This window comes from Staurois parvus, unplaced genomic scaffold, assembly GCF_062004578.1.
Source record: "Staurois parvus isolate SC_StPar_1 unplaced genomic scaffold, SC_StPar_1.0 ptg000719l, whole genome shotgun sequence".
In the NCBI taxonomy this organism is placed as follows: Eukaryota; Metazoa; Chordata; class Amphibia; order Anura; family Ranidae; genus Staurois; species Staurois parvus.
In genome coordinates, this window is record NW_028318515.1 from 10,335,454 (window position 1) to 10,360,190 (window position 24,737).

At 42.9% G+C, this 24,737-nt stretch overlaps 1 protein-coding gene across 1 annotated transcript in view; it reads left to right on the plus strand.

Annotated features, from left to right (window-relative positions):
• Nucleotides 1-24,737, plus strand: part of PIWIL1 (piwi like RNA-mediated gene silencing 1) — a 474,823-nt gene that overhangs the window by 47,615 nt on the left and 402,471 nt on the right. Inside the window, exon 4 of the mRNA XM_089653649.1 lies at nt 10,075-10,286. Coding sequence (XP_089509775.1) covers nt 10,075-10,286 — 212 coding nt within the window. The remainder of the gene's footprint in view (nt 1-10,074; nt 10,287-24,737) is intronic.

A 24,737-nucleotide genomic window follows, 5' to 3' on the forward strand; every position in this document is an offset into this window, starting at 1 on the left:
GGAAATGTCAGTGCGTCTTATGGAGCGGCCGGTCCGGTATTTCCAGCGCCGCCGTGTCAGAATACCAAGCCAGCCGCTCAGCTCTGCAGCGGGACCTTATGGAGATGACTGCTGACCTTTGGGGAGGTGGGGAGCGGGTACCTGAATTTGACAGGTACCCGCTCTTACTTCCGCGGAGTTGTTCCTTGACCTTACCTGTTCCTCTATCCAGCGGCGCGCTATCTTCCAGGCTTCTGTAGTGTGGGCGCTGGGCTTGACAGCCGGGTGCCAAGTGCACATGCTCAAGAAGCGGTGCTTTTTGTGAATGGTAAGGCGGTACCTGGGGCACATGACAGATCCCAGAAGCCGCCGGACCAATCACAAAGCGCAAGTACTTCTCGCTCATGCGCACTGGACACCCGGCTGTCATGCCGAGCGCCCACAATACAGAAGCCGGGAAGACAGCGCGCGGCTGGATAGAGGAACAGGTAAGATCAAAGAACAACTCTGCGGAAGTAAGAGCGGGTACCTGTCAAATTCAGGTACCCGCTTCCCCCCCCCCTCCCCAAAGGTCAGCAGTCATCTCCTGTACTGTCCGCAGTCTCTGGTCATCCCTGTGCTGTCCACAGTCTCTTGTCATCTCCTGTACTGTGTCCACAGTCTCTGGTCATCTCCTGTACTATGTCTGAAGTCCATTAGTTCAGAATTTTTTCCTGTTTTCTGCCTCTAAAACCTAGGTGCGTCTTATGGTCAGGTGCATCTTATGGAGCGAAAAATACGGTATGTCTAGTGACAAGTGAAAAACATATTTTTTTTACAATCAGAATATTTTATCTCTACATACAAATAAGGTCTTTCTCCCTCTTTCACTCGCTCTCTTTCTTCTTTCCCTGTTATCTATCCTGCCTTCTCTCTCCCTCTTTTATTTCTTTTTCTTACTCTTTTTTTTTTTTTTCTCACTTGTCTCTCTCATTCTCTCTTTAAATATTCATAAAACATAAGGAAACCTTAAATATTAGGTCAAATAAAATCAACATTATAAATGTAAGGATCAGTGACTACTCTTTTACTGAGAGCATTGTTGCAGCAGCACTGGCAGCCACATACCTCGGATTGTGCTAACATACACCCAGCTATTGATTGACAGATTGGCGTGTAAATGACATGCTAGATCTCAGAACTCCTCCCACCATCACTAGCATTATCAAGCAGAGTAGAAATGGCAGGGGGGATAAGTGACCCCAGTTGCATCCATATGGTAGAAAAATCAATCTCATTTCTGCTATTTATTACAATGTGTAACTTTGAGGTGATTGTTGGTATTTTTTTATGTCACATGGTATTTGCGCAGCAGTTTTTCAAAAGCAATTTGTTTGGAAAAAATTCCGTTAAATGAATTCTAATGCACAAAAACACAAAACAATACCCAATTGGTAAAATATAAAAAAAGATTTTACGCCGAGTAAATATAAACCGAACATGTCATGGTTTAACCACTTGCCTACCAGGCACTTCTACCTCCTTCCTTCCAGGCCAATTTTCAGCTTTTCACACTTTGAATGACAATTACTCAGTCATACAACACTGTACCCATATAACATTTTTTTGCTTTTTTTCACACAAATAAAGCTTTCTTTTGGTGGTATTTAATCACTACTGGGTTTTTTTTATTTTTTGCACTATGAACGAAAAAAAGATTAAAAATTTTGAAAAAAAAAGCGTTTTTCTTAGTTTCTGTTATAAAATTTTGCAAATAAGTAATTCATAAATTTTTGATAAGCTATGGTACCAATCACTGAAAATTGATCACACCTGATGTACCGATGGCCTATCTCATTGTTCGATGCCCTAACAAGCCAGGACAATACAAATACCCCCTAAATGACCCCTTTTTGGAAAGTAGACATTCCAAAGTATTTAGTAAGAGGCATAGTGAGTTTTTTTAAGTTGTATTTTTTTCCCACAATTCTTTGTAAAGTTAATTTTTTATTTTATTTTTTTCCCCCAACAAAATTGTCATAGTAACAAGTTATTTCTCATACATAGCACCAGACATACTTGCAACTACACTCCAAAATACTTTCTGCTACTCCTCCTGAATATTATGATACCGAATGTGTGTGCCTTTTCCACAGCCTAACCACATAGAGCGTCCCACTTTGCAAAGAGCACCATCAGGTGTTATAGGGACATAAATTACACATCTAACATCTAGCACTGATGAGCACTGTGGCCGGAGACAGTTTGTCGGACGACCCCCAAAGACTGAATTCAAGCCACAGTACACTGTGAAGACAGTGAAGCATGGTTGCGCAAGCATCATGATATGGGGATGTTTCTCATACTACGGTGTTGGGCCTATTTATCGCATACCAGGGATCATGGATCAGTTTGAATACATCAGAATACTTGAAGAGGTCATGCTGCCTTATGCTGAAGAGGAAATGCCCTTGAAATGGGTGTTCCAACAAGACAACGACCCCAAACACACCAGTAAACGTGCAACATCTTGGTTCCAGACCAACAAGATTGACGTTATGGAGTGGCCAGCCCAATCCCCGGATCTTAATCCAATAGAAAACTTGTGGGGTGACATAAAAAATGCAGTTTCTGAGGCAAAACCAAGAAATAGAGAAGAACTGTGGAATGTAGTCCAATCATCCTGGGCTGGAATACCTGTTCACAGGTGCCAGACGTTGGTTGACTCCATGCAACACAGATGTACAGCAGTTCTCAGAAACAGTGCTTATACAACTAAATATTAATTAAGTGATTCAAAGGAAAGCAAAATCTTCAAACATTTTTCAGTTTATATAGTGAATGTTTGAATTTGTAAAGAAGAATACAAATACTGCTATTTTTTGAACAGTCTAATCACTTTTCTTCATTTTTTTTTAGAGGAACAACACAAATGTGATACATTTTTCTTCATGTTTTGATTTGGAATAGAATGTGTAGTGTTCCCAATGCAGTTGTTTGTATGGAAATAAAAGCTATTAGAAGGATTTTGAGCTTTATTCACTTTTTTCAACACATTGCTATTATTTTTACCACAACTGTACATACAAAGAGACCAAAACAAATGCGTTCAGAAATTAAGTTATGTGTTATAAAATGGAATGACACAGGAAATGAGTATTGAACTGAAATTTATTTAATACTTCGTACAAAATCCTTTGGTGGTAATAGCAGCTTTAAGACTCCTCCTGTATGGAGATACTAGTCGCATGCATTGCTCAGGTGTGATTTTTGCACATTATTCAAATCTTGAGGGTTCCGTGGGCCTCTTCTATGAACTCTGATCTTTAGTTCTTTCCATAGATTTCCTATTGGATTCAAGTCAGGTGATAGGCTTGGGCATTCTAGCAGCTTTATTTTCTTTCTTTGAAACCAACTGAGAGTTTCCTTGGCCATATGTTTGGGACCATGGTCTTGCTGAAATGTTCACCCTCGTTTCATAGTCATCATCCTGGTAGATGGCAGCAGATTTTTATCAAGAATGTCTTGGTACACTTATTACAATAATATTTTTTACCATATATATATACAGTCAGGTCCATAAATATTGGGACATGGACACAATTCTAACATTTTTGGCTCTATACACCACCACAATGGATTGGAAATGAAACAAACAAGATGTGCTTTAACTGCAGACTGTCAGCTTTAATTTGAGGGTATTTACATCCAAATCAGGCGAACGGTGTAGGAATTACAACAGTTTGCATATGTGCCTCCCACTTGTTAAGGGACCAAAAGTAATGGGACAGAATAATAATCACAAATGAAACTTAACTTTAATACTTGGTTGCAAATCCTTTGCAGTCAATTACAGCCTGAAGTCTGGAACGCATAGACATCACTAGACGCTGGGTTTCATCCCTGGGGATGCTCTGCCAGGCCTCTACTGCAACTGTCTTCAGTTCCTGCTTGTTCTTGGGGCATTTTCCCTTCAGTTTTGTCTTCAGCAAGTGAAATGCATGCTCAATCGGATTCAGGTCAGGTGATTGACTTGGCCATTGCATAACATTCCACTTCTTTCCCTTAAAAAACTCTTTGGTTGCTTTTGCAGTATGCTTTGGGTCATTGTCCATCTGCACTGTGAAGCGGCGTCCAATGAGTTGTGAAGCATTTGGATGAATATGAGCAGATAATATTGCCCGAAACACTTCAGAATTCATCCTGCTGCTTTTGTCAGCAGTCACATCATCAATAAATACAAGAGAACCAGTTCCATTGGCAGCCATACATGCCCACGCCATGACACTACCACCACCATGCTTCACTGATGAGGTGGTATGCGACGGATCATGAGCAGTTCCTTTCCTTCTCCATACTCTTCTCTTCCCATCACTCTGGTACAAGTTGATCTTGGTCTCATCTGTCAATAGGATGTTGTTCCAGAACTGTGAAGGCTTTTTTAGATGTCGTTTGTCAAACTCTAATCTGGCCTTCCTGTTTTTGAGGCTCACCAATGGTTTACATCTTGTGGTGAACCCTCTGTATTCCCTCTGGTGAAGTCTTTTTCTTGATTGTTGACTTTGACACACATACACCTACCTCCTGGAGAGTGTTCTTGATCTGGCCAACTGTTGTGAAGGGTGTTTTCTTCACCAGGGAAAGAATTCTTCGGACATCCACCACAGTTGTTTTCCGTGGTCTTCCGGGTCTTTTGGTGTTGCTGAGCTCACCGGTGCGTTCCTTCTTTTTAAGAATGTTCCAAACAGTTGTTTTGGCCACTCCTAATGTTTTTGCTATCTCTCTGATGGGTTTGTTTTGTTTTTTCAGCCTAATGATGGCTTGCTTCACTGATAGCGACAGCTCTTTGGATCTCATCTTGAGAGTTGACAGCAACAGATTCCAAATGCAAATAGCACACTTGAAATGAACTCTGGACCTTTTATCTGCTCATTGTAATTGGGATAATGAAGGAATAACACACACCTGGCCATGGAACAGCTGAGAAGCCAATTGTCCCATTACTTTTGGTCCCTTAGCAAGTGGGTGGCACATATGCAAACTGTTGTAATTCCTACACCGTTCACCTGATTTGGATGTAAATACCCTCAAATTAAAGCTGACAGTCTGCAGCTAAAGCACATCTTGTTTGTTTCATTTCAAATCCATTGTGGTGGTGTATAGAGCCAAAAATGTTAGAATTGTGTAGATGTCCCAATATTTATGGACCTGACTGTATATATATATATATATATATATACACACACACACACAAAAAAAAGTTAAATCTGCAGCATGCATGCATGGGTGCCAATATTTTTGACTAGGACTGTATATACATTCATATTTTACATACAGTGTTTTCCTAGTCAGTATATTTCAAAGTATTAAGACACACGCAGATCCTTATCTGTGTACCTGTCGACTTAATTAATGTACCTAGTTTTCCCATGTTATATTCTATTTACTATAATCAGACAGTTTCAAATCTTATTTAATTTCTTGTCAAGGTAGATTTTTTGGTAGTGGTCAAGAGTTCAACTTAAATGAGTTCAACTTTAAATGTTGATTTTCTATATTATGAAAAAGTATGGTATACATTTCTTGAGACTAATAATATAAGGATAATGACAATATGAATACAAATAATAATTCTTATCAATGACACATAAGCATATTAATGTGAATAATATGAAATCCTTATATAATTGGCGCAGGAGATCTGGTACTAGAATTATTGCTCTTGCTATAAAGTTTATCGAGTTACCTTACATCAGGGCTTGACAGATTTGCTTTGAATCTAGGAGCCAGCTAAATAAGTTAGAAGCCAGTTTTTTTTTGTTTTTTTTTTTTTTGACCAATGGCTTTATTTTCAATAACTGAGATGGCAGATCTTGAATTTACGCATGGAGGGGTCTGGGACGGCTTGTTGAGGCTGAGGTTTTTGATGTGTGTGTGGCATGCTGTGTGGGCTGAACTCTGCTCGCCTTTAGTGCCACATGTGAGGAGTAGTGGCGAGGGGGAGAGGTGGGCCACAGTATGCACAGATTGGCTGGTGTCGAGGGAGAGGGGAGTGAGGTAGAGGCTTTCTGCACAGTGGCGGTGGGTCTGCTGGGGGAGGGTGCGTGGGGGTACCAGTGTGTGGAGAGGAAGAGAGAAACTTTGTCTTTGATTCTGGTAAGCAGCAGAGCTAGATTTTTTTTTTTGGATGTTTGAGCTGGATCAGCTGTCTGGCGCTTTGAGCTGCATGTTTGGGGCGTCGGGCAATGGGAGTTGCTCATGCCTGGTTCCAGTGGTGAGTGGGCTGGTGGGACGTGATTTTCCAGTTGCCATGGCAACCTGGGATTTGTTAAGTGCCGAACCCCCCCCCCCCCCCCCATATACCCTGGTTCCCCCTTCCTACACACTGGGTCTTGTTCTCCCTCCCCTTTCTATATGCACCCTGCCTCCCCTCCCCTAGTATACACACTGCCTCCCCTCTATAAAAGCCCCAGGTTTGGTAATCCCCCCTTTATATACAAAAGGTGTGGAAGCACACACACCTACACCTGTCCCAGATCCAGGTGACCATGCAGCCCAGGCACCTTCTCCACTCTGTCATCCACCAGAACACCTTCACTGCATTAGGATCCTACAATTAGTACTGCCAGTCCGCCTGCTCTGTCAGGCCGCCGGGCCTCCAACTCACCCCTCGCTGACTCCTTCGCCTCCTTCACCGGGCAAACTCTGGGGGAGGAAGGCCACCTTGGTGGCAATGTGGCTCGGCCATGGCGGCCAGCAGAAGAGCTAACAGAGCTCCCCTAGAGAGAAGCTATTGATCTTCGGGCAGGAGGGGAGGTGATTGCGTCTGCCTGAGGAGAGGAGCCCGTCCACCCCCTAATTTGTCACTCACACCGGCTCTGGCAGCCGGACATCGGACTCCAGCACAGCTTACTGCCTTCTTCCAGGGAAACTAGAGACTAGCAGGGGGGAGATAGGGAAGGATTGGTTGCCCTGCACCCAGAGCTGCATGTCTAGGGCGTAGGGAAGAGGGAGTTGCAGGCAGTGAGTAAGCTGACTGGTGCCCAGGCGTCTTGGATTTTTCGAGCCCTGCCTTACTTACATGTATGTTCCAAACACTGTTTGCTATGTGGGCATGACTTATGTATGTGATTTCCTTTGCGCGCAAGCGTGGGGGAGGGGGCAGGGGCACTGTCAGGGATCCGGGTATGACCAGAAGTGTGTGGACTGACACAGGGAAATGCAGGCTTCAGGTATAGTAAATAATATAATTTATTAAGACTAACAATACAAACGCAGTGCAAAACTAAACATAAACACAGTGCAAACAAACTAAACCAAACCTCCAACAGATAACAAACATACAAGAGTAGTCAGGCAGGCCTGGTCGGTAGCAAACGGGCAAACGGAGTACCAGGAGCAGGCGGGAGAGTGGTCAGGACTAGCCGAGGTCAGTACAGGCAGAGTTCAAGCAGAGTCAAGACAGGAGTAACAGGATCAGGAAACCAGGGCCAAGCGAACAGTACAACAAGGCACTGACTGCAGGTCTGGCCATCCTTTAAATAAACCAAATGCAATAAGCCCAGGTGATGGCTAATTTCAGGAGTGAGCCTCTGGTTGTTGAGAGCACCCGCTGGCCAGCCCTGGTACTGCAGCCCACAAGGCAGGTGAGTCCCACCACTATTGGCAAGTCCATTCCTGACAGTACCCCCCCCCCCTCAAGGAGCGGCCTCAGGACGCTCCAAACAGTCCTAGCTGGGCAAAATGTTCCACCGCCCGGGTCCAGTAACTGGCGGGATATCAAAGACTGGCACATCAGGCTGGGCACCGGACGGAGGCATATCGGGCTGGGCACCGGGCGGAGGCTCATGGGGCTGGGCACCGGACGAAGGCACATCTGGCTGGACACCGGACAGAGGCACATCAGGCTGGGTAGAGACATCAGGCTGAATTGCGGGCGCCGAGGCACCAGGCTGCACCACGGAAGGCGGGTTCTCAGATGGCAGGCTGATCGGTTTGGATACTGGCAGGATGGTACTGGTTGGAAAGAATTTTCGCCTTTTCCTGGTTTTAGTTACCGGAGCACTGTAAGTAAGCGCAGGTTTGTAAGTGGATAGAGCAGCTGAAGACAGAGAAGAGCTGGAGGATGGAACAGAGGAGGGAGCAGTTGCTACAGTGGACTTCTTTACAGGGTTAAAGGCAGGATAGGTGCAGCGAGTGGGAGCAGAGGACTGTTATCTGGTAGTTAGCAGAGTATACTGGGCCGTCACTGGGGGTGCTGTCGGGGATGCAGGAAGAGTGCCTTGAGCAGAGGAATGACATTGTAAGCTGACTGAGGCTGGGTGCAACAAGTCTGACCATGTCTGCAGTATGGGTTGAACAAAGCTCAGTTTACACAAAGCCTGTCTGGTCAAAGACTGCACTGCGTTTATACAATCCCTTAGTACCTGTTGTGAACATGCAGAATAATGCTCCAAGAAGCACTCCACATCATCCTCTAATAACCATACCAGGGACTCTACCTGGTCTGCACTAAATGGTGGCAAAAAGTCATTCCTGCTTTCAGGGGTACCAGATGAAGCCAACTCTGCACAAACCTGAATCAAAGGTTGCACCTCAGAATTCTATGCCCTGATCTACTAGAACATGAGCGACCCGTATACATTCTAGCAGTTGATCCCTGGTATACTCCTTCAGAGTCTGATACGCATACTCTCTATCATCAAAGACCAGCAGAGACAAATACACCACCTCATCAGGATGCATCCTTCCCAGCAACAAGCCAAGATGGCTTCCCTGTGCAGCCACTTCTGGTCAGGAATGGCCTTGTTGTAATGTCAGGGATCCGGGTATGACCAGAAGTGTGTGGACTGACACAGGGAAACGCAGGCTTCAGGTATAGTACATAATATAATTTATTAAGACTAACAATACAAACACAGTGCAAAACTAAACATAAACACAGTGCAAACAAACTAAACCAAACCTCCAACAGATAACAAACATACAAGAGTAGTCAGGCAGGCTGGGTTGGTAGCAAACGGAGTACCAGGAGCAGGCGGGAGAGTGGTCAGGACTAGCCAAGGTCAGTACAGGCAGAGTTCAAGCAGAGTCAAGACAGGAGTAACAGGATCTGGAAACCAGGGCCAATCGAACAGTACAACAAGGCACTGACTGCAGGTCTGGCCATCCTTTAAATCAGTGTTTCTCAACTCCAGTCCTCATGGACCCCCAACAGGTCATGTTTTCAGGATTTCCATTTATTTGCACAGGTGATTTGATCAGTTTCACTGCCTTAGTAATTACCACAGCTCTTTCATCTGAGGGAAATCCTGAAAACATGACCTGTTGGGGGTCCATGAGGACTGGAGTTGAGAAAAACTGCTTTAAATACACCACCTGCAATCAGCCCAGGTGATGGCTAATTTCAGGAGTGAGCCTCTGGTTGTTGAGAGCACCCGCTGGCCAGCCCTGGTACTGCAGCCCACAAGGCAGGTGAGTCCCACCACTATTGGCAAGTCCATTCCTGACAGGCACGGTCTCTTTACATTTTTTCATAACTTTTATTTTTATCAGAAGGGATGAACAACATCCCTTGTGATAGTATGGGCAGTCATAGGTTCTCTTTAATGAAACATCTGGGGTCTCCTGTGCCCCAAAATTACTGATCAAACCGTGATCGGTTTGATCAGATGCTTTCCCAAACCAGTTATGGCTTCTTTACATCTGGGCGAAACTGGCAGCGGCTTCCATTTTTTTACACCATAGAGATGGTCAAAGGAACTTCTGGTCTTCGGTCATCTCTCTCCTGGGTTCAATGCTGGAGCATGGAGATGGAGGTGTGGGGTTTAATCACCTAGCACCACATGTAAACGTGATCCAGCGGTTATTTAGTGCTAGTATTGTTTTACATGAAAGAGCAACGGGTCTGTTCGGAATGGTTAGAGTCTAAAATTCCAGTTTCTTGTGCATCCATTTTTTTTCAATTGTAATACTAGCAATGTGTTGTTTGCTAATTAGGCTAATAGAATTACTGCACAATTCGCTTTTATGGGTTGAACTTACAGAGCACTGACCACTCAAAATGTCACTCTTGTGGATTTTTTTCAGCACTAAGATTTATTGGTCTTTTTCTAGGTGTTTCTGGGAAAACTATCCAGCTGTTGACCAACCATGTGAAATTGAATTACCAGCCTAAGTGGTTATTGTATCAATATCATGTTGACTACAGTCCACAGATGGAATCAAGATCTTTGAGAGCAGCTTTGTTATATCAGCATGATGATTTGATTGGAAAAGCCCATGCTTTTGATGGAACAATATTGTTCTTACCCAAACAACTGCATAAGGTAAGTTAATTCAAAAATATTCCTGTTGTAATCAAGGTTTATTAAATACATGAGTTTAATTTGTTTCCCCATGATTCCCAAATTCAGAAAGTTAGAAAATTACTTTGACTGTCTGGTAGTGTTGTAAATGATGGTGTTCAGTGTTTATATGACTTCTATTGTTTAAGGCTAGTCTTAAAAAGAGAGTGTGTGTGTGTGGGGGGCTCAAAGAAGAACAGCTCTACAATACATGCATCTTTTGCTTTGTTTTGTGTTTTTTAAAATGCTTCCTGTAGTGAGTTGATAACATTTCCTCTGCTGTACTGAAAACCTATGGAGTATTGTTGTCAACTCGGCTTGACTGAAAACAAAACCCTCTCCTTATCCCTATTACTTTTGAGGGTGGGGATTTGTAGTCCCACAAAGAAGAACTGCGTGCGTCCTTGAGAATTAATGCAGCAATGGCCATGTTGTCGACTTGCTACAGGAAATTAGGACCTCACTGGATTACTGGCTGATCAACTGGTATTTTCTGGTTGTACAGTAGACAGCACAGGTTTCTTCAAATCTTGTGTTGTATGTATCTACCTTCAGGTTCTTGGACACTACTGAGAAAAACTTACCTTGTTCTGTAAGGATTTTCTCTCTGCGGATGATTCTTTTATCGCCTGGCTGCACTATAGTACTCAGTCCTGCAGAATTGTGTCTGACTAATACAGGAGGTGTATTACTGGCCACAGATCACTGGGTGAAAGCTCAGGGGAAGAAAGCCAAAGAAAAGAAAACTGATGCAGCCACCACATCTAAAAATTAGTAAGCTGCAATATAATGCACTTTTGCTTTTGGGTTTAATACCGCTTTATACATATTTTTTTTAAACCAGATTTTAGTGCCACTTTAACTGCTTGCCTGCCGCCCTATTGCAGAAACACTGCTGCAGGGCTGCGCACAATCATTTATATATACTTAATTTTGCATTTCTGGGTAGGGGGGTAGTATAATTGATGGGGGAGAGGTGTGTATATGAACAATACAGATCCCTCCCCCGTCAGCTCCAACAGGCTGCTTTGTATTGCTATGCATAGCAGAGCAATACAAAACAGCATGTCTCCATAGTAAAACACACACAGCATACAGAAAAACACACACAGAGCATACAGAAAAACACACACAGCACTAAGTTAACCCTTTGATCACCCCCAGATGTTAACCCCTTCCTTCCCAGTGTCAGTAGTGTCAGTGCTTTTTATTAGCACTGATTACTGTATAATGTCACTGAGTATGTCAGTAACAGTCAGTCGGTTCCCCCCAGTGTGAGAATGGCCACCGCAGTCCCGCCATTACTAGTAATTTAAAAAAAAAATACAGTATTTATACCGCCATTTGTATAACTTTCCCGTAAACCAATTAATTTACATGTATTGGGATTTTGTTTTGCAATGACATGTAGCAGAATAAATATTTTCCTAAATATATGACGAAATTAGATTTTTTAAATTTTTTTACTGGACATGTTTAATAGTAAAAAATATTGTTTTTTTCCTTAAAATTGTTGGTCTTTATTTTGTTTATAGCGCAAAAAATAACCGCAGAGGTGATCAGATACCACAGAAAGAAAGCTCCATTTGTGGGAAAAAAAGTACATTAATTTCATTTGGGTGCAGTGTTGCGTGGCCATGCAATTGTCAGTTAAAATAACGCAGCGACGTATTGCAAAAAATGGACTGGTCAGAAAGGAGTGTAAATCCTCAGGAGGGGAAGTGGTTAACCAACATTTTCACCCCTTCCCTCCCAAGCCAATTTTCAGCTTTCAGTACTCTCACACTTTGAATGACAATTACTAAGTTCTGCAACAATGTACCTAAATGCAAGTTATATAATTTTTTTTAGTCAAATAGAACTTTTTTTTTTAGTAGTATTTACCTCTGGGTTTTTAATAGTTTTTTCTATCTAAGCGAAAGAATACTGAAAATATTGAAAAGCCCCCCACATTTTTCTTAGTTTCTGTTATAAAATTTTGAAAATCTTCCTTCATAAATTTGGGCCAAAATGTATTCTGCTACTTTTTTTGGTACAGATCGCCCAAATCAATGTACAGTAAAACTTAGACTGCGAGCATATTTCGCTCCGGAAACATGCTTGTAATCCTAAGCACTCGTATATCAAAGCAAATTTCCCCATAATAATTGAAACTCAGGTGATTTTTTCCACAACATTTATACATTGAAAAAAATGATTACAGTAATTCAAAATACTGTACAGTGTAAAGTAAAAATTAAAGAAATTAACACTTTACCCTTGAAAAGATATGTGGCTGGTTGAGGGGAACAAAAGAGGAGAGGACGAGGGTTATTGTGTAGGACATCTATCACTTATTGGATCTCTGCTATCTGTTGGCTCGCTGGAAACTTTTTCTTTTTGTGCGACTTTAACCAGGGACCTATCCTGTGACACTTGATTTTGTCTCCTTTTGAGGATTTGGTGGAACTGTGACATTGCATTGTCGTTAAACAGATTTATCGTTCGCACTGCTACAGCCTTATTTGGGTGGTGCTTTTCTACAAATTTTGCACTGTTTCCTACATTTTGCACATCTCCCTAATCTCATTTGAAGTGAGGGATTCCTCTGCCTTTTTATCCTCCTCTTTAGACGAGATCTTCTCCATAACCTCTTTCTGTTGCTCTTGATGCAGATCCATCAGTTCGTCATCAGATCCATCAGACGTACATTCTACTCATATTGCAAGACATTATCAAGTTAAAATTTATAAAAAAGTTTTGCTCGTGTTGCAAAACATTCTCAGACCAAGTTACTCGCAATCCAAGGTTTTACTGTATAATATTTAGTCTGTGCGTTTTATAGAGTCCAAAAACTATGGTATATACACTTACCAGCCACTACACCTTGCTAGTGCCAAGAAAATATCACCCACACTATTACATCACCACTAGTCTGAACCATTGATACAAGGCAGGATGGATCCATGCTTTCATGTTGTTTATGCCACATTATAATACTGCCATCTAAATGTCGCAGCTAAACCAGTCTGCCCATTCTCCTTTGACATCAACAAGGCATTTTTGTCCACACAACTGCTCACTGGATATTTTCTCTTTTTCGTACCATTCTCTTTAAACCCAGTCGTTTTTTATATACTCAGACGAGCCTGTCTGGCACCAACAATAATGCCACCTTCAAAGTCACTTAAATCCCCTTTCTTCCCCATTCTGATGCTTTGTTTGAATTTCAGTAAGTCTTCACCAATTTTAGATGCCTAAATGCATTGAGTTTCTGCCTTGTGATTGGCTGATTAGCAATTTGTGTTACCAAGCAATTGAACAGGTGTACCTAATAAAGTGGCCGGTGAGTCTGTATTAGAAAATTGATTAGTACTGATGTACTGACAGCCAAATTTCATGAGGCCCTATAATGGATGGTACACATATCGCCCAAATGAACCCTTTTTGGAATATAGATAGTCCAAGGTATTTAGTAAGAGGCATTAAGAGTTTTTTGAAGAAATTAAATAATGTTTCACAAAGTTGTTATGTTAATAGTTTATTTCTAACACACAGCATAGGCATACATATAATTACACCCCAAAACACATTCTGCTCTGTCTCCGAGTATGAGGTTACCACGTTTGAGACTTTTTCACAGCCTTGATGCATAAAGGGGCCCCAAATCCAAGGTGCATCTTTGGGTTTTCAAGGAATATACATTGCGCATCTAATTTCCTGACTACCTAACACATTTTTGGAGGCCCTGATGCACCAAGACAGTAGAAACACCTACAAAATTGCACCATTTTGGAAAGCAAACAAGTTTTTTCTGCAAGGCATTTTGAAAGTTGACATTTTCCCCAAAAGTTTTTGGAAATTCAGGAAAGAAAATTATAATGTTTTTTTTTTTTACACAAGGTTCTCAATTATTACGATAATTATAACACACATCATAGGCATACTTAGAATTATACCCTAAAACACATTCTGCTACTCTTCCCATATATGATGATCCCACGTGTGAGACTTTTTCACTTTTTAGACCAATTATATACTGGACATTGTATCTTGTGTATTAGTCACTGGTATAGAAACCAGTGTACTGTAATGATCACCTTTATATGAGCGGTAGGAGAATATAGCTTGGTGTAGCATCACCTATAACAGTCCTAGTTCCTATAAGCCAAGCAAGCGTGACCTTCTGGTACATGGCTTCCCCCAGGGTTGTCATGCTCACTGACCAGGAAGTATAGGAGGCTGAAGAAAGGAAGAACAACTGAGTCCCTGTGGTTCCAGGAGTGCATTTCCCTGCAGGGGATGGTTGGGACTGGTGTTTCGCAGGAATATAATCATTCAGACACACAGATGGGTTAGTTCAGGCCGCAGGCAGAGACTTGGTCAACAGGCAGAAATATTGTCAATAAACAGGCCAGGCTCAGTATAGACGGCAGTCAGAGGGAATAATGCACTGATGTAGCGGTGATTAGTAACATTGTTGCTGGTTGCACTGATCTGGTGACACTGGTCAGGAACATTAGTGCCAACTTTCACTGGTCAAGTGGCAACAATCAGTTACACTGTTGCTGGCTTACACCTGTGTGGTGACACTGTAAATGGCGTGGCGGTGAATAAGAAAAATGTGACTGGTGTGGCGGGGATTATGGACAATATGATTGGCGTGGTGAGGATCAGGGACATTGTAACTGGAGTAGCGGTGGGTAGATATGGCTGGTGTGGCAGTGATCAGGGACAAACTTACTGAGGTGGCACTGATTAAGGACATTGAGTGGTGTGGCTGTGATCATGGACACTGGGACTGGTATGGTGGTGATAAGAGACACTGGGACTGGTGTGGCGTTGATCAGGCACACAGTAACAGGTGTGGCGATCAGGGACATAAATAACTGGTGTGATCAGAGACAATATGATTGGTGTGGCGATGATCAGGGACACATAACTGGCAGCACTGGTCTAGTGACATTGTAATGCTGTGACGGTAGTTAGAGATAATGGCTGGTGGTACTGGTACATGATTACCGCCACAGCAGTACATTGTCATGAGAGTGACTTGCTCTGTTGACAGTATATAAGGGGAAAAAACACACACATATACACACACTGCCAGGAAGAGCTATGGGATGTATCCAGGATGGGAGGTATGTTTGTCCCAGATTCATGCTGTACGCTGACTGTTTTTCTTTTTGTGCTGTGTAGTGAGCCTGTTTGGCTCACTGAGGGGTTAATGAGCTCAGCTGTAGCTGGTTAAGGGTTCTGGGCTCTATAAAACCCCCAGAATGCTCCAACCTGGAACCATATTTCGGTGCAGGACAGACTGGGGAGCAACCAAGTAATGCTGTGGTGAGATTAAGGCTGTGTGACTATGGACTTTGAGATACTCTATGTGATCGCCATGTGTCTGAGCAGCGACAGGCTGTATTCAGATTTCTAATTGGGGGTCCTGTGTTTGCAGTTGCACCCAATGTGGCAAGGCTTTATTTTCTGTTTTTTGTTTTACTTTTGCTGTTTTGGATATCTGCAGATTGTGATCACAGATCTTGTAAATAAAACAATATTTGTTTCACCAAGATCCTGATGTTGTGCTGTGCCTTTATCACCGTGCTCTGACTCTTCCAGGGGGTCAAGCATAACTCACTACTGAGCTCATTCGTCAGATATAGTAGAAGATGCAAGAACATGGAGGACATACTGAGACAGCTTGCTCTGGCAAATCAGCAGACTAATGCAATTTTACAACAATGCCTTGCAGTCCAGCAGCAGGTTTTACAAAAGAACCTTGCAGCAATGCAGCAAGCCCTGGAACAGGTGGAGGGCCGCCATAGGGAATGTGAACTGCAGGGATAGAAACCCCAGCAGCAAATTCTGGCCATCAGGAAACAGCTTCAGCAGAGGCAGAAGACCCAGGATGGGAGCGATTCTAGTAACATACCATCTTTCCATGTAAGTCACCTTTTGCCAAAGTCCTAAAAGACTTATTTTGACCTTGAGCCTTTGAAAGCCAAGAACTATAACCATTTAAAAATGGAAATTTTTGGCATGGCTGGGCGTAACCTTGGCTCAGCGGGTACACAATTGGAGTTATTGACTGGGAATACCACCCCAATCCCAAATGTATGACCTTATTCATTTGAGCAGCAAATGTCTGGACCAAAGATTGTGGAACAGGTGGTTATGGACAAGTTTCCAAGGTCTCTCCATACTACCTTGCAGAAATGGGTGAGTCACGGAGATCTGGAAACATAGACAAACTTGTGGACCTTGTGGAAAGGTACCTAGGAACCGAACATCTTACATCTTCCCTCAAGGACTCACGGACTTTCCACTCCGAAACCAGACAATCCCCGACTAAGACTGCACGAAGGGATGGGGTGGAGAGAATGGAAAAGGGGGAACTAGAGGTACTTTGGGGACTGTTTCTAATACGAAAGTGGCCTGGAAGTTCAAACCCTCAGGAGGTGAACATAATGATACTTTTTTTACCGCTGCCGGGAAGAGGGACATGTATCAGCAGATTGCCCAAGTACTGACGAACCAATGCACTAAACAAAATCAAAAGTGCACAATGGCTTACGTTAGGGATTCAAAACATACTACAATTGCTGGAGGAAGTATCAATTGAAGAGGAGTCGATTTACCTGGTTATGGCAGATGTGTCATCCCTGTACACTATTATTAATCATCACCAGGCTTGTGAAGCAACAAAATGGGCGTTACAAACCTATGGTCAGCTACTTTGCATGCAAAGAACAAACCTGATTAAGTGTTTGGAATTCTGTCTGAAAAAGAATTACTTTTGGTATGATCAATCCTATCAACAAATAACAGGTATAGCCATGGGAGCTAAATTTACGCTTAGCTAAGCTAATTTGTTCATGACACAGTGGGAGGAAGAGTCTATATACCAAAATACACCATCGGTAGTAATATTGTATAGGAGATTTATTGATGTAATTATGATCTGGAAAGGAGAACAAAGACCATACAAATTCCTTGAAACTTTAAATAAAAATGAGAGGAATATACGCCTCTCATTGGATGTTAGTAAAGAGAAGATTCACTTCCTAGATCTGGACATGTCAATAGATGGACAGAAATTATCCGCTGAAACCCATTTCAAGAATGTTTATAGGAACAGCTACCTCCCTATTGATAGTTGCCACCATTCTTCCTGGTTATACAATATACAGGTGAAACTTGAAAAATTAGAATATTATGCAAAAGTGCATTTATTTCAGTAATGCAAAAGGTGAAATTAATATATCAGATAGACTCATTACATGCAAAGCAAGATTTGTCATAATTGTAATGATAATGGCTTCATGAAAACCCCAAATCCACAATCTCAGAAAATTAGAATATTGTGAAAAGGTGCAATATGCTAGGCTCAAAGTGTCTCACTCTAAACAGCTAATTAAGCCATAACACCTGCAAAGGGTTCCTGAGCCTTTAAATGGTCTCTCAGTCAGGTTCAGTAGGAATCACAATCATGGGAAAGACTGCTGACCTGACAGTTGTGCAGAAAACCATCATTGACACCCTCCATAAGGAGGGAAAGCCTCACAAGGTAATTGCAAAAGAAGTTGGATGTTCCCAAAGTGCTGTATCAAAGCACGTTAATAGAAAGTTATGTGGAAGGGAAAAATGTGGAAGATAAAGGTGCACAAGCAGCAGGGATGACCGCAGCCTGTAGAGGATTGTCAGGAAAAGGCCATTCAGAAGTGTTGGGGACTTTCACAAGGAGTGGACTGAGGCTGGAGTCAGTGCATCAAGAGCCACCACACACAGACGGATCCAGGACATGGGCTTCAAATGTCGTATTCCTCTTGTCAAGCTGCTCCTGAACAACAAACAACATCAGAAGCGTCTTACCTGGGCTAAAGAAAAACAGACCTGGTCTTTTGCTCAGTGGTCCAAAGTCCTCTTTTCTGATGAGAGCAACTTTTGCATCTCATTTGGAAACCAAGGACCCAGAGTATGGAGAAAGAATGGAGAGGCACACACTGCAAGATGCTTGAAGACCAGTGTGAAGTTTCCACACTGTGTTGATTTGGGGAGCCATGTCATCTGCTGGTGTTGGTCCACTGTGCTTCATTAAGTCCAGAGTCAACACAGCCGTCTATCAGGAGATTTTGGAGCACTTCATGCTTGCTTCCGCAGACGAGCTTTATGGCGATGCCGACTTCATTTTCCAGCAGGACTTGGCACCTGCCCACACTGCCAAAAGCACCAAAACCTGGTTCAATGACCGTGGGATCACTGTGCTTGATTGGCTAGCAAATTCGCCTGACCTGAACCGCATAGAGAATCTATGGGGCATTGCCAAGAAAAAGATGAGAGACATGAGACCGAACAATGCAGAAGAGCTGAAGGCCGCTATTGAAGCATCCTGGTGTTCCATAACACCTCAGCAGTGCCACAGGCTGATAGCTTCTATGCCATGCCGCATTGAGGCAGTAATTGCTGCAAAAGGGGCCCAAACCAAGTACTGAGTATATACGCATCCTTATACTTTTCAGAGGTCCGATATTGTTCTATGTACAATCCTTGTTTTATTGATTGCATGTAATATTCTAATTTTCTGAGATTGTGGATTTGGGGTTTTCATGAGCTATAAGCCATAATCATCACAATTATGACAAATCACGGCTTGAACCATCTTGCTTTGCATGTAATGAGTCTATCTCCTATATTAGTTTCACCTTTTAAGTCGCATTACTGAAATAAATGAACTTTTGCACGATATTTTAATTTTTCGAGTTTCACCTGTGCATAAGGGACAACTAATGCGTTTGAGAGGAAACTGCACGAAAAAGGAAGATTTGTTCGAACAAGTTATTATGATGGGTAGAAGATTCACTTTAAAAGGATATAATCATTAGTTTATTCATAATAAGATCAAAGAAGTGGCAGACATGGACAGGGATAATTTGCACTTTGCATTAGTGCATAACAAAATCAGTACTCATAGCCAACATGAGTCTAGATGGATTTACACTTTGGATACTGACCCCTAGTGGCTTTAATATTGAGTTTGATTTAAATTGTTTTATCAGTGATTTTTAGTTCTATTCTTTTACTTGTGAGTATTTATGCTTTACTTTAGGATTAGTCCTGTATTCTTTGTTATAATTTAAGGAGTTCGATATTGTTATTCATTTGTTATTACCCTGTGTTCCATTTTACAGTATATATTTAATCACCCTTAGGTTGGGATATCTTCATTGGGTTAGTTTCATTTAAGAAGTGCCTAGGTTTCTGTGCAGGGTTTCTTGCAATTGTTTTTATCAGTACCTGGTATCTTGCATCACTTGCTACTAGCTGGTTCATGTTGATTGGAGACCAAGTTAATATCGGCTGCTTTGTTTATGCGAGTATTACCATATTATATAGCCGTTATAATGCAGTTATCTGTTAATGTTAGTTGCTGCTTCTGTATCATTTAGATTCTATGGGAAGATAGTCATCTCAGGATGTTCTAGTATTTAGAGTTGTTGTATTATGGCTGCTATTATAACATTGTTTCCTGAGACTAAGGGAAAATGGCCGCTGGAGTATCCTGAACTACTTTAAAATGGCTGCTGCTTGTTTACTATTTCCTGAGATCCCCAAAAAAATGTCTGCTATTGTGCTGTATGAGAAGAACTTCGGCAAAATGGATGCCGCTTAAATGACTTTTGGATCACTAAGTGTTCTCCATCTGCGCTCTACCATCCCTCTGAAGTCACGTAGGCGTGATGTAACGCGTAAGGACATGGCCGTGGGCAGACGTGAACTGTGCCTTAACACTACCTGGAAGTGCAGCTTATCTGGTGATGTTACTTTCCTGATTTATGGCGTTTTTATTTAAATATACATGTGAGTGCAATACTTTTTTAACATAGTAACATAATAAAGATAGCCTTGTTAGTACATTGCACCATTGGAGTGTCCTTTTTGTCTCCTCCATTAAGGGTGATTATCTCAGACCTCCAACAACCCCCCCCTTTAAAGGGACCGGATCTCATATCTGGCTTGTTGCTATTTTAAAGTTCAAAGATTTTTGATCATTTCTACAAGGCTAATGATCGGGATAGTGAAGGAATCCTTACTGATGTGGCATTATTAAGCACCTGTATGGTTATAGCTTGAGCACGTGAAAAAACAAATAGGATGTGAAGAGTTGGCTTGTTCACAATACCACTGATTATTTCACATATGGACTTGGTTTATATACATTCATTTAATATTTAGTGTATACTACACTCTATACACCTTCATATGTGTTTTTTTTGCAGTGCAACATTGTTTTAGTTATGAACCAATGGACTTTGACTTTCTTAGGCTACGTTCACACTAGCGTTGTGTGCAGGCGGCAGAGAGGCGTTTGGGAAGCGTTTTTACCGCTTCCCAAATGCCTCTGCCAGTTCTGCACATTACAGCACATGGTGCTGTTCTAACGGGAGCGTTTGCGTCGCGGCAATAAGGACACCTCTGATCGAGTCAGGAGGCGTTGAAGCCTCCTATTCTCGTCTATTGTGCCTCTCCGCAAACGCCCGGCTGGTGTTTGCGACGCGGTAACACCACTCAAACTACATTATAGGCGTTTGTGGGGCGTTATTAACGCTCGGCAAACGCCTAGCAACCGCCGCTAAAACGCGCAAACTACATTATAGGCGTTTGCCGAGCGTTAGAAAACGCTCCGCAAACGCCGGACCAACGCTTGCCAAACGCTATAGGGGCGTTTGGCAAGCGTTGGTAAAACTGCCAAGTGTGAATGAGCCCTTGCAGCGAGATGGCTATCCCTATTTCTAACTTTTAACTTGCACTGCACTTTCATAGAAGCGTAATTGCACATGTGGGCCAGATGGAAGACAGAATTACTCAAGTAATGCCTATTGTGAAGGAACATATGACTCAAGCCCAGTTGGCTCAACAAAGGATTTACAATCATTGAGCCCAGATCCGTTCCTTTGCACCTGGTGATAGGGTGTTGGTTCCCACGATTGAAAGTAAATTCCTGTATGAAGTACAAGAAAAAAGGGGTGTTGTAAATTAAAAAATTAGCCAACCAGGAAGATGAATATCTGAGCAGGTGTACTATGTGAATTTGCTAAAACCCTGGAAGGATAGGGAATTCTTTGTCGCTGAGACTGCCCCGCTTCCAGCTCCACCTAGCTTTGTAATCCCAGAGGTCGGGATAGCAGAGGTTCTATCAAAAACTCAGCAACAGGAAAGTAGAAAATTTGTGCTCCACAAAAAAGAACAATTTTCAGCATTCCCTGGCTTGGTGTCTGGGATTGAGCATGACATTATTAACCCTCCAGGAGAAAGGGTAAAGTTGAAACTGTTATCGTATCCCCGAAGCCTTTGCGAGAGCCAATTCGCCAGGAAATAAAAACCATGTTTTAACTGTTGGTTATAGAGGAGTCAAATAGTTGACTGGTCCAATCATATTGTGTTAGTGCCAAAGCCAGATGGAAGTTGGTGGTTTTGTAATGACTTTCGCCAACTGAATAAAATCACTAAGTTTGACACCTATCCCATGCCCTGCATAGACAAACTGATAGATTGCATAGAGACAGCCTGGTATATGACAACATTGGACCTGACCAAAGGGTATTGGCAGATTCCTCTTTCGGAGTCCGCCAAGGAAAAAACTACATGTGTGACTCCAGAGGGTTCTTTCCAGTACCGGGGAATGCCATTTGGGTTGCAGAATGCTCTGGCCACATTTCAACGGGTGATGGATAAGACCCTCCGGCCCCATCGAGCCTATGCTGTGGCATACTTAGATGATGTGGTCACCCATAGTGAAGATTGGGAAACACATTTACCAAAAGTCCAGGCGGTATTATATTCTATCTTGAAAGCCTATCCAAAAAAATTTACCATTGGCATAGAGAAGCCCAAGTATCTGGGATATAGCATTGGGAGACGTCTGATAAAGCCCCAAGTCAACAAAGTTGAAGCTGGTTGTTACCAGCATTTTATTCCCCATTTTGCCTCACAGGCTTCTCCCCCTGACCAATTTGTCAAAAGAGAAGGAGTCTGTCATGGTCAAGTTGACTCCTGAAGCAGAAGCAGCTTTTGAGGCCTTAAAACAGACCTTATGTAGACAGCCTGTGTTGTACTTGCCTGATTTTTCAAGTGACTTTGTGGTACAGATCGATGCATCAGATGTTGGGTTAGAAGCTATTTTTTCTTAGGTTTTCAAGAGGGAAGAAACACACTGTCATTTACCTCAGCCGGAAATTAAAGCCCCATGAGGAAAATATTGCCACCATTGAGAATGTTTAGTAATAAAATGGGCTTTAGGTTCTCTTCGGTACTATCTCTTGGGTAGACCATTTGAACTGGTAACAGATCATGCATCATTAAAGTGGATGTCACAAAACAAAGAGACCAATAGGAGGGTAAATAGGTGGTTCCTGGCCCTTCAAGAATTTAATTTTGACAAGGGGGGGAGGGTTCTGTGACAAAAAGTCATGAAGAACTGGGGATGTGTCCAGGATGGAAGATATATTTGTCCCACATTCATGCTGAACACTGACTGTTTTTCTTTTTGTGCTGTGTAGTGAGCCTGTTAAGTTCACTCAGGGTTTAATGAGCTCAGCTGTAGCTTTCTAAGGGCTCTGGGCTCTATAAAACTCCCAGACTGCTTAGGGAGAATGCTCTAAACTGCAACCATATTTCTGTGCATGACAGACTGGGGAGCAACCAAGTAATGCTGTGGTGAGATTAAGTCTGTATGACTATGGACTTTGAGTTACTCTGTGTGATCGACATATGTCTGAACAGCGGTAGACTGTATCCAGATAAGTAGTTAGCATCCTGTATTTGCAGTTAGACACCCAACGTGGCAAGGCTTTATTTTCTTTTTTTGTTTTAGTTTTGCTGTTTTAGTTATCTGCATGTTTTTAATCATAGACTTTGTAAATAAAGTACCATTTGTTTCACCAAGATTCTGCTGTTGTACTATGCCTTTTTCACCATGCTCTGACTCATCCAGGGGATCAAGCACAACTGAGCTAATTCATCGCAATATACAATGAGGAACAGAAGTATTTGAACACCCTGCTGTTTTGCAAGTTCTCCTACTTAGAAATCATGGAGGGGTCTGAAATTCACATTGTTGGTGCATTCCCACTGTGACAGAATTAAAAAAAAAAATCAGGAAACCACATTGTATGATTTTTAAAGAATTTATTTGTCTTGCACTGCTGAACATAAGTATTTGAACACCTGAGAAAATCAGAGTTAAAATTTTTGTACAGAAGCCTTTGTTTGCAATTACAGAGGTCAAACGTTTCCTGTAGTTCTTTACCAGGTTTACACACACTGCTACAGGGATTTTGGCCCACTCCTCCACACAGATCTCCTCTAGATCTGTCAGGTTTCGGGGCTGTCACTGAGCAACACTGAGTTTCAGCTCCCTCCAAACATGTTCTATTGGATTTAGGTCTGGAGACTGTTTAGGCCTGTCGGGGATCGCCGCAGCGCTGGGCTCGGCGCAGGCGCAGTGCACCGCCCTGTGCAGGGACGCGGGCGCTGGGACCTGGCCCACCGCGGCAATCAAGTTCGCGCATGCGCGGTAGAGACCGCGGGCGCGCGCTTGGCACCAATGACAGCGCAGGGCGGGATATTTAAATGGCCCTGAGCTGTCATTCAGTGCCTTCTGGTCTCCTTGTATCCTGTGAACCTGTGAATAAGTGAGTTGCTGACCCGGATTGTGCCCTGACCTTGCTGTTTTCTCCTGTCCTGACTCTTGCTTGCCTGACCTCTCTCCTGGATGCCCCCTATTGGACCTGACCTGCTGTTGTTGACTTGGCATGTGACCCGACTACTCTCTGCCCGTTCCTGTGTACCGCACCGTCCCCATAGTTACCGACCCGGCCTGCCTGACCTCACACTCGCTCAGCCATCCATCCATCCCGTCGGGATCTCCCAGCCTTCTCACATTAGGCTCTTCCTCTGCGGGAGCCCCTGGCGGATACCCCTACTAGTGGTGAGTGTGCCCAGTAACTGCGACCTGGTCTCATCCCCACCATCAGGGGCCCTGGTGAACAAGTGCTCTGGGACTTAGATTCCGCACGCTGGAAGCACCTCACCGGTGGGTTGCTAGAGGTATCGCTGGGTGGTCCCTTACAAGGCCACTCCAGAACTTTGCTTTGCTTCTTACGGAGCCACTCCTTGGTTATCCTGGCTATGTGCTTCGGGTCGTTGTCATGTTGGAAGACCCAGCCACGACCCAGCTTCAATGCTCTGACTGAGGGAAGGAGGTTGTTGCTCAAAATCACAATAAATGGCTCCATTCATCCTCTCCTTAATACAGTGCAGTCGTCCTGTCCCCTTTGCAGAAAAGCACCCCCAAAGCATGATGTTACCACCCCCATGCTTCACAGTAGGGATGGTGTTCTTGGGATGCAACTCATCCTTCTTTTTCCTCCAAACACGAGTGAAATTTAGACCAAA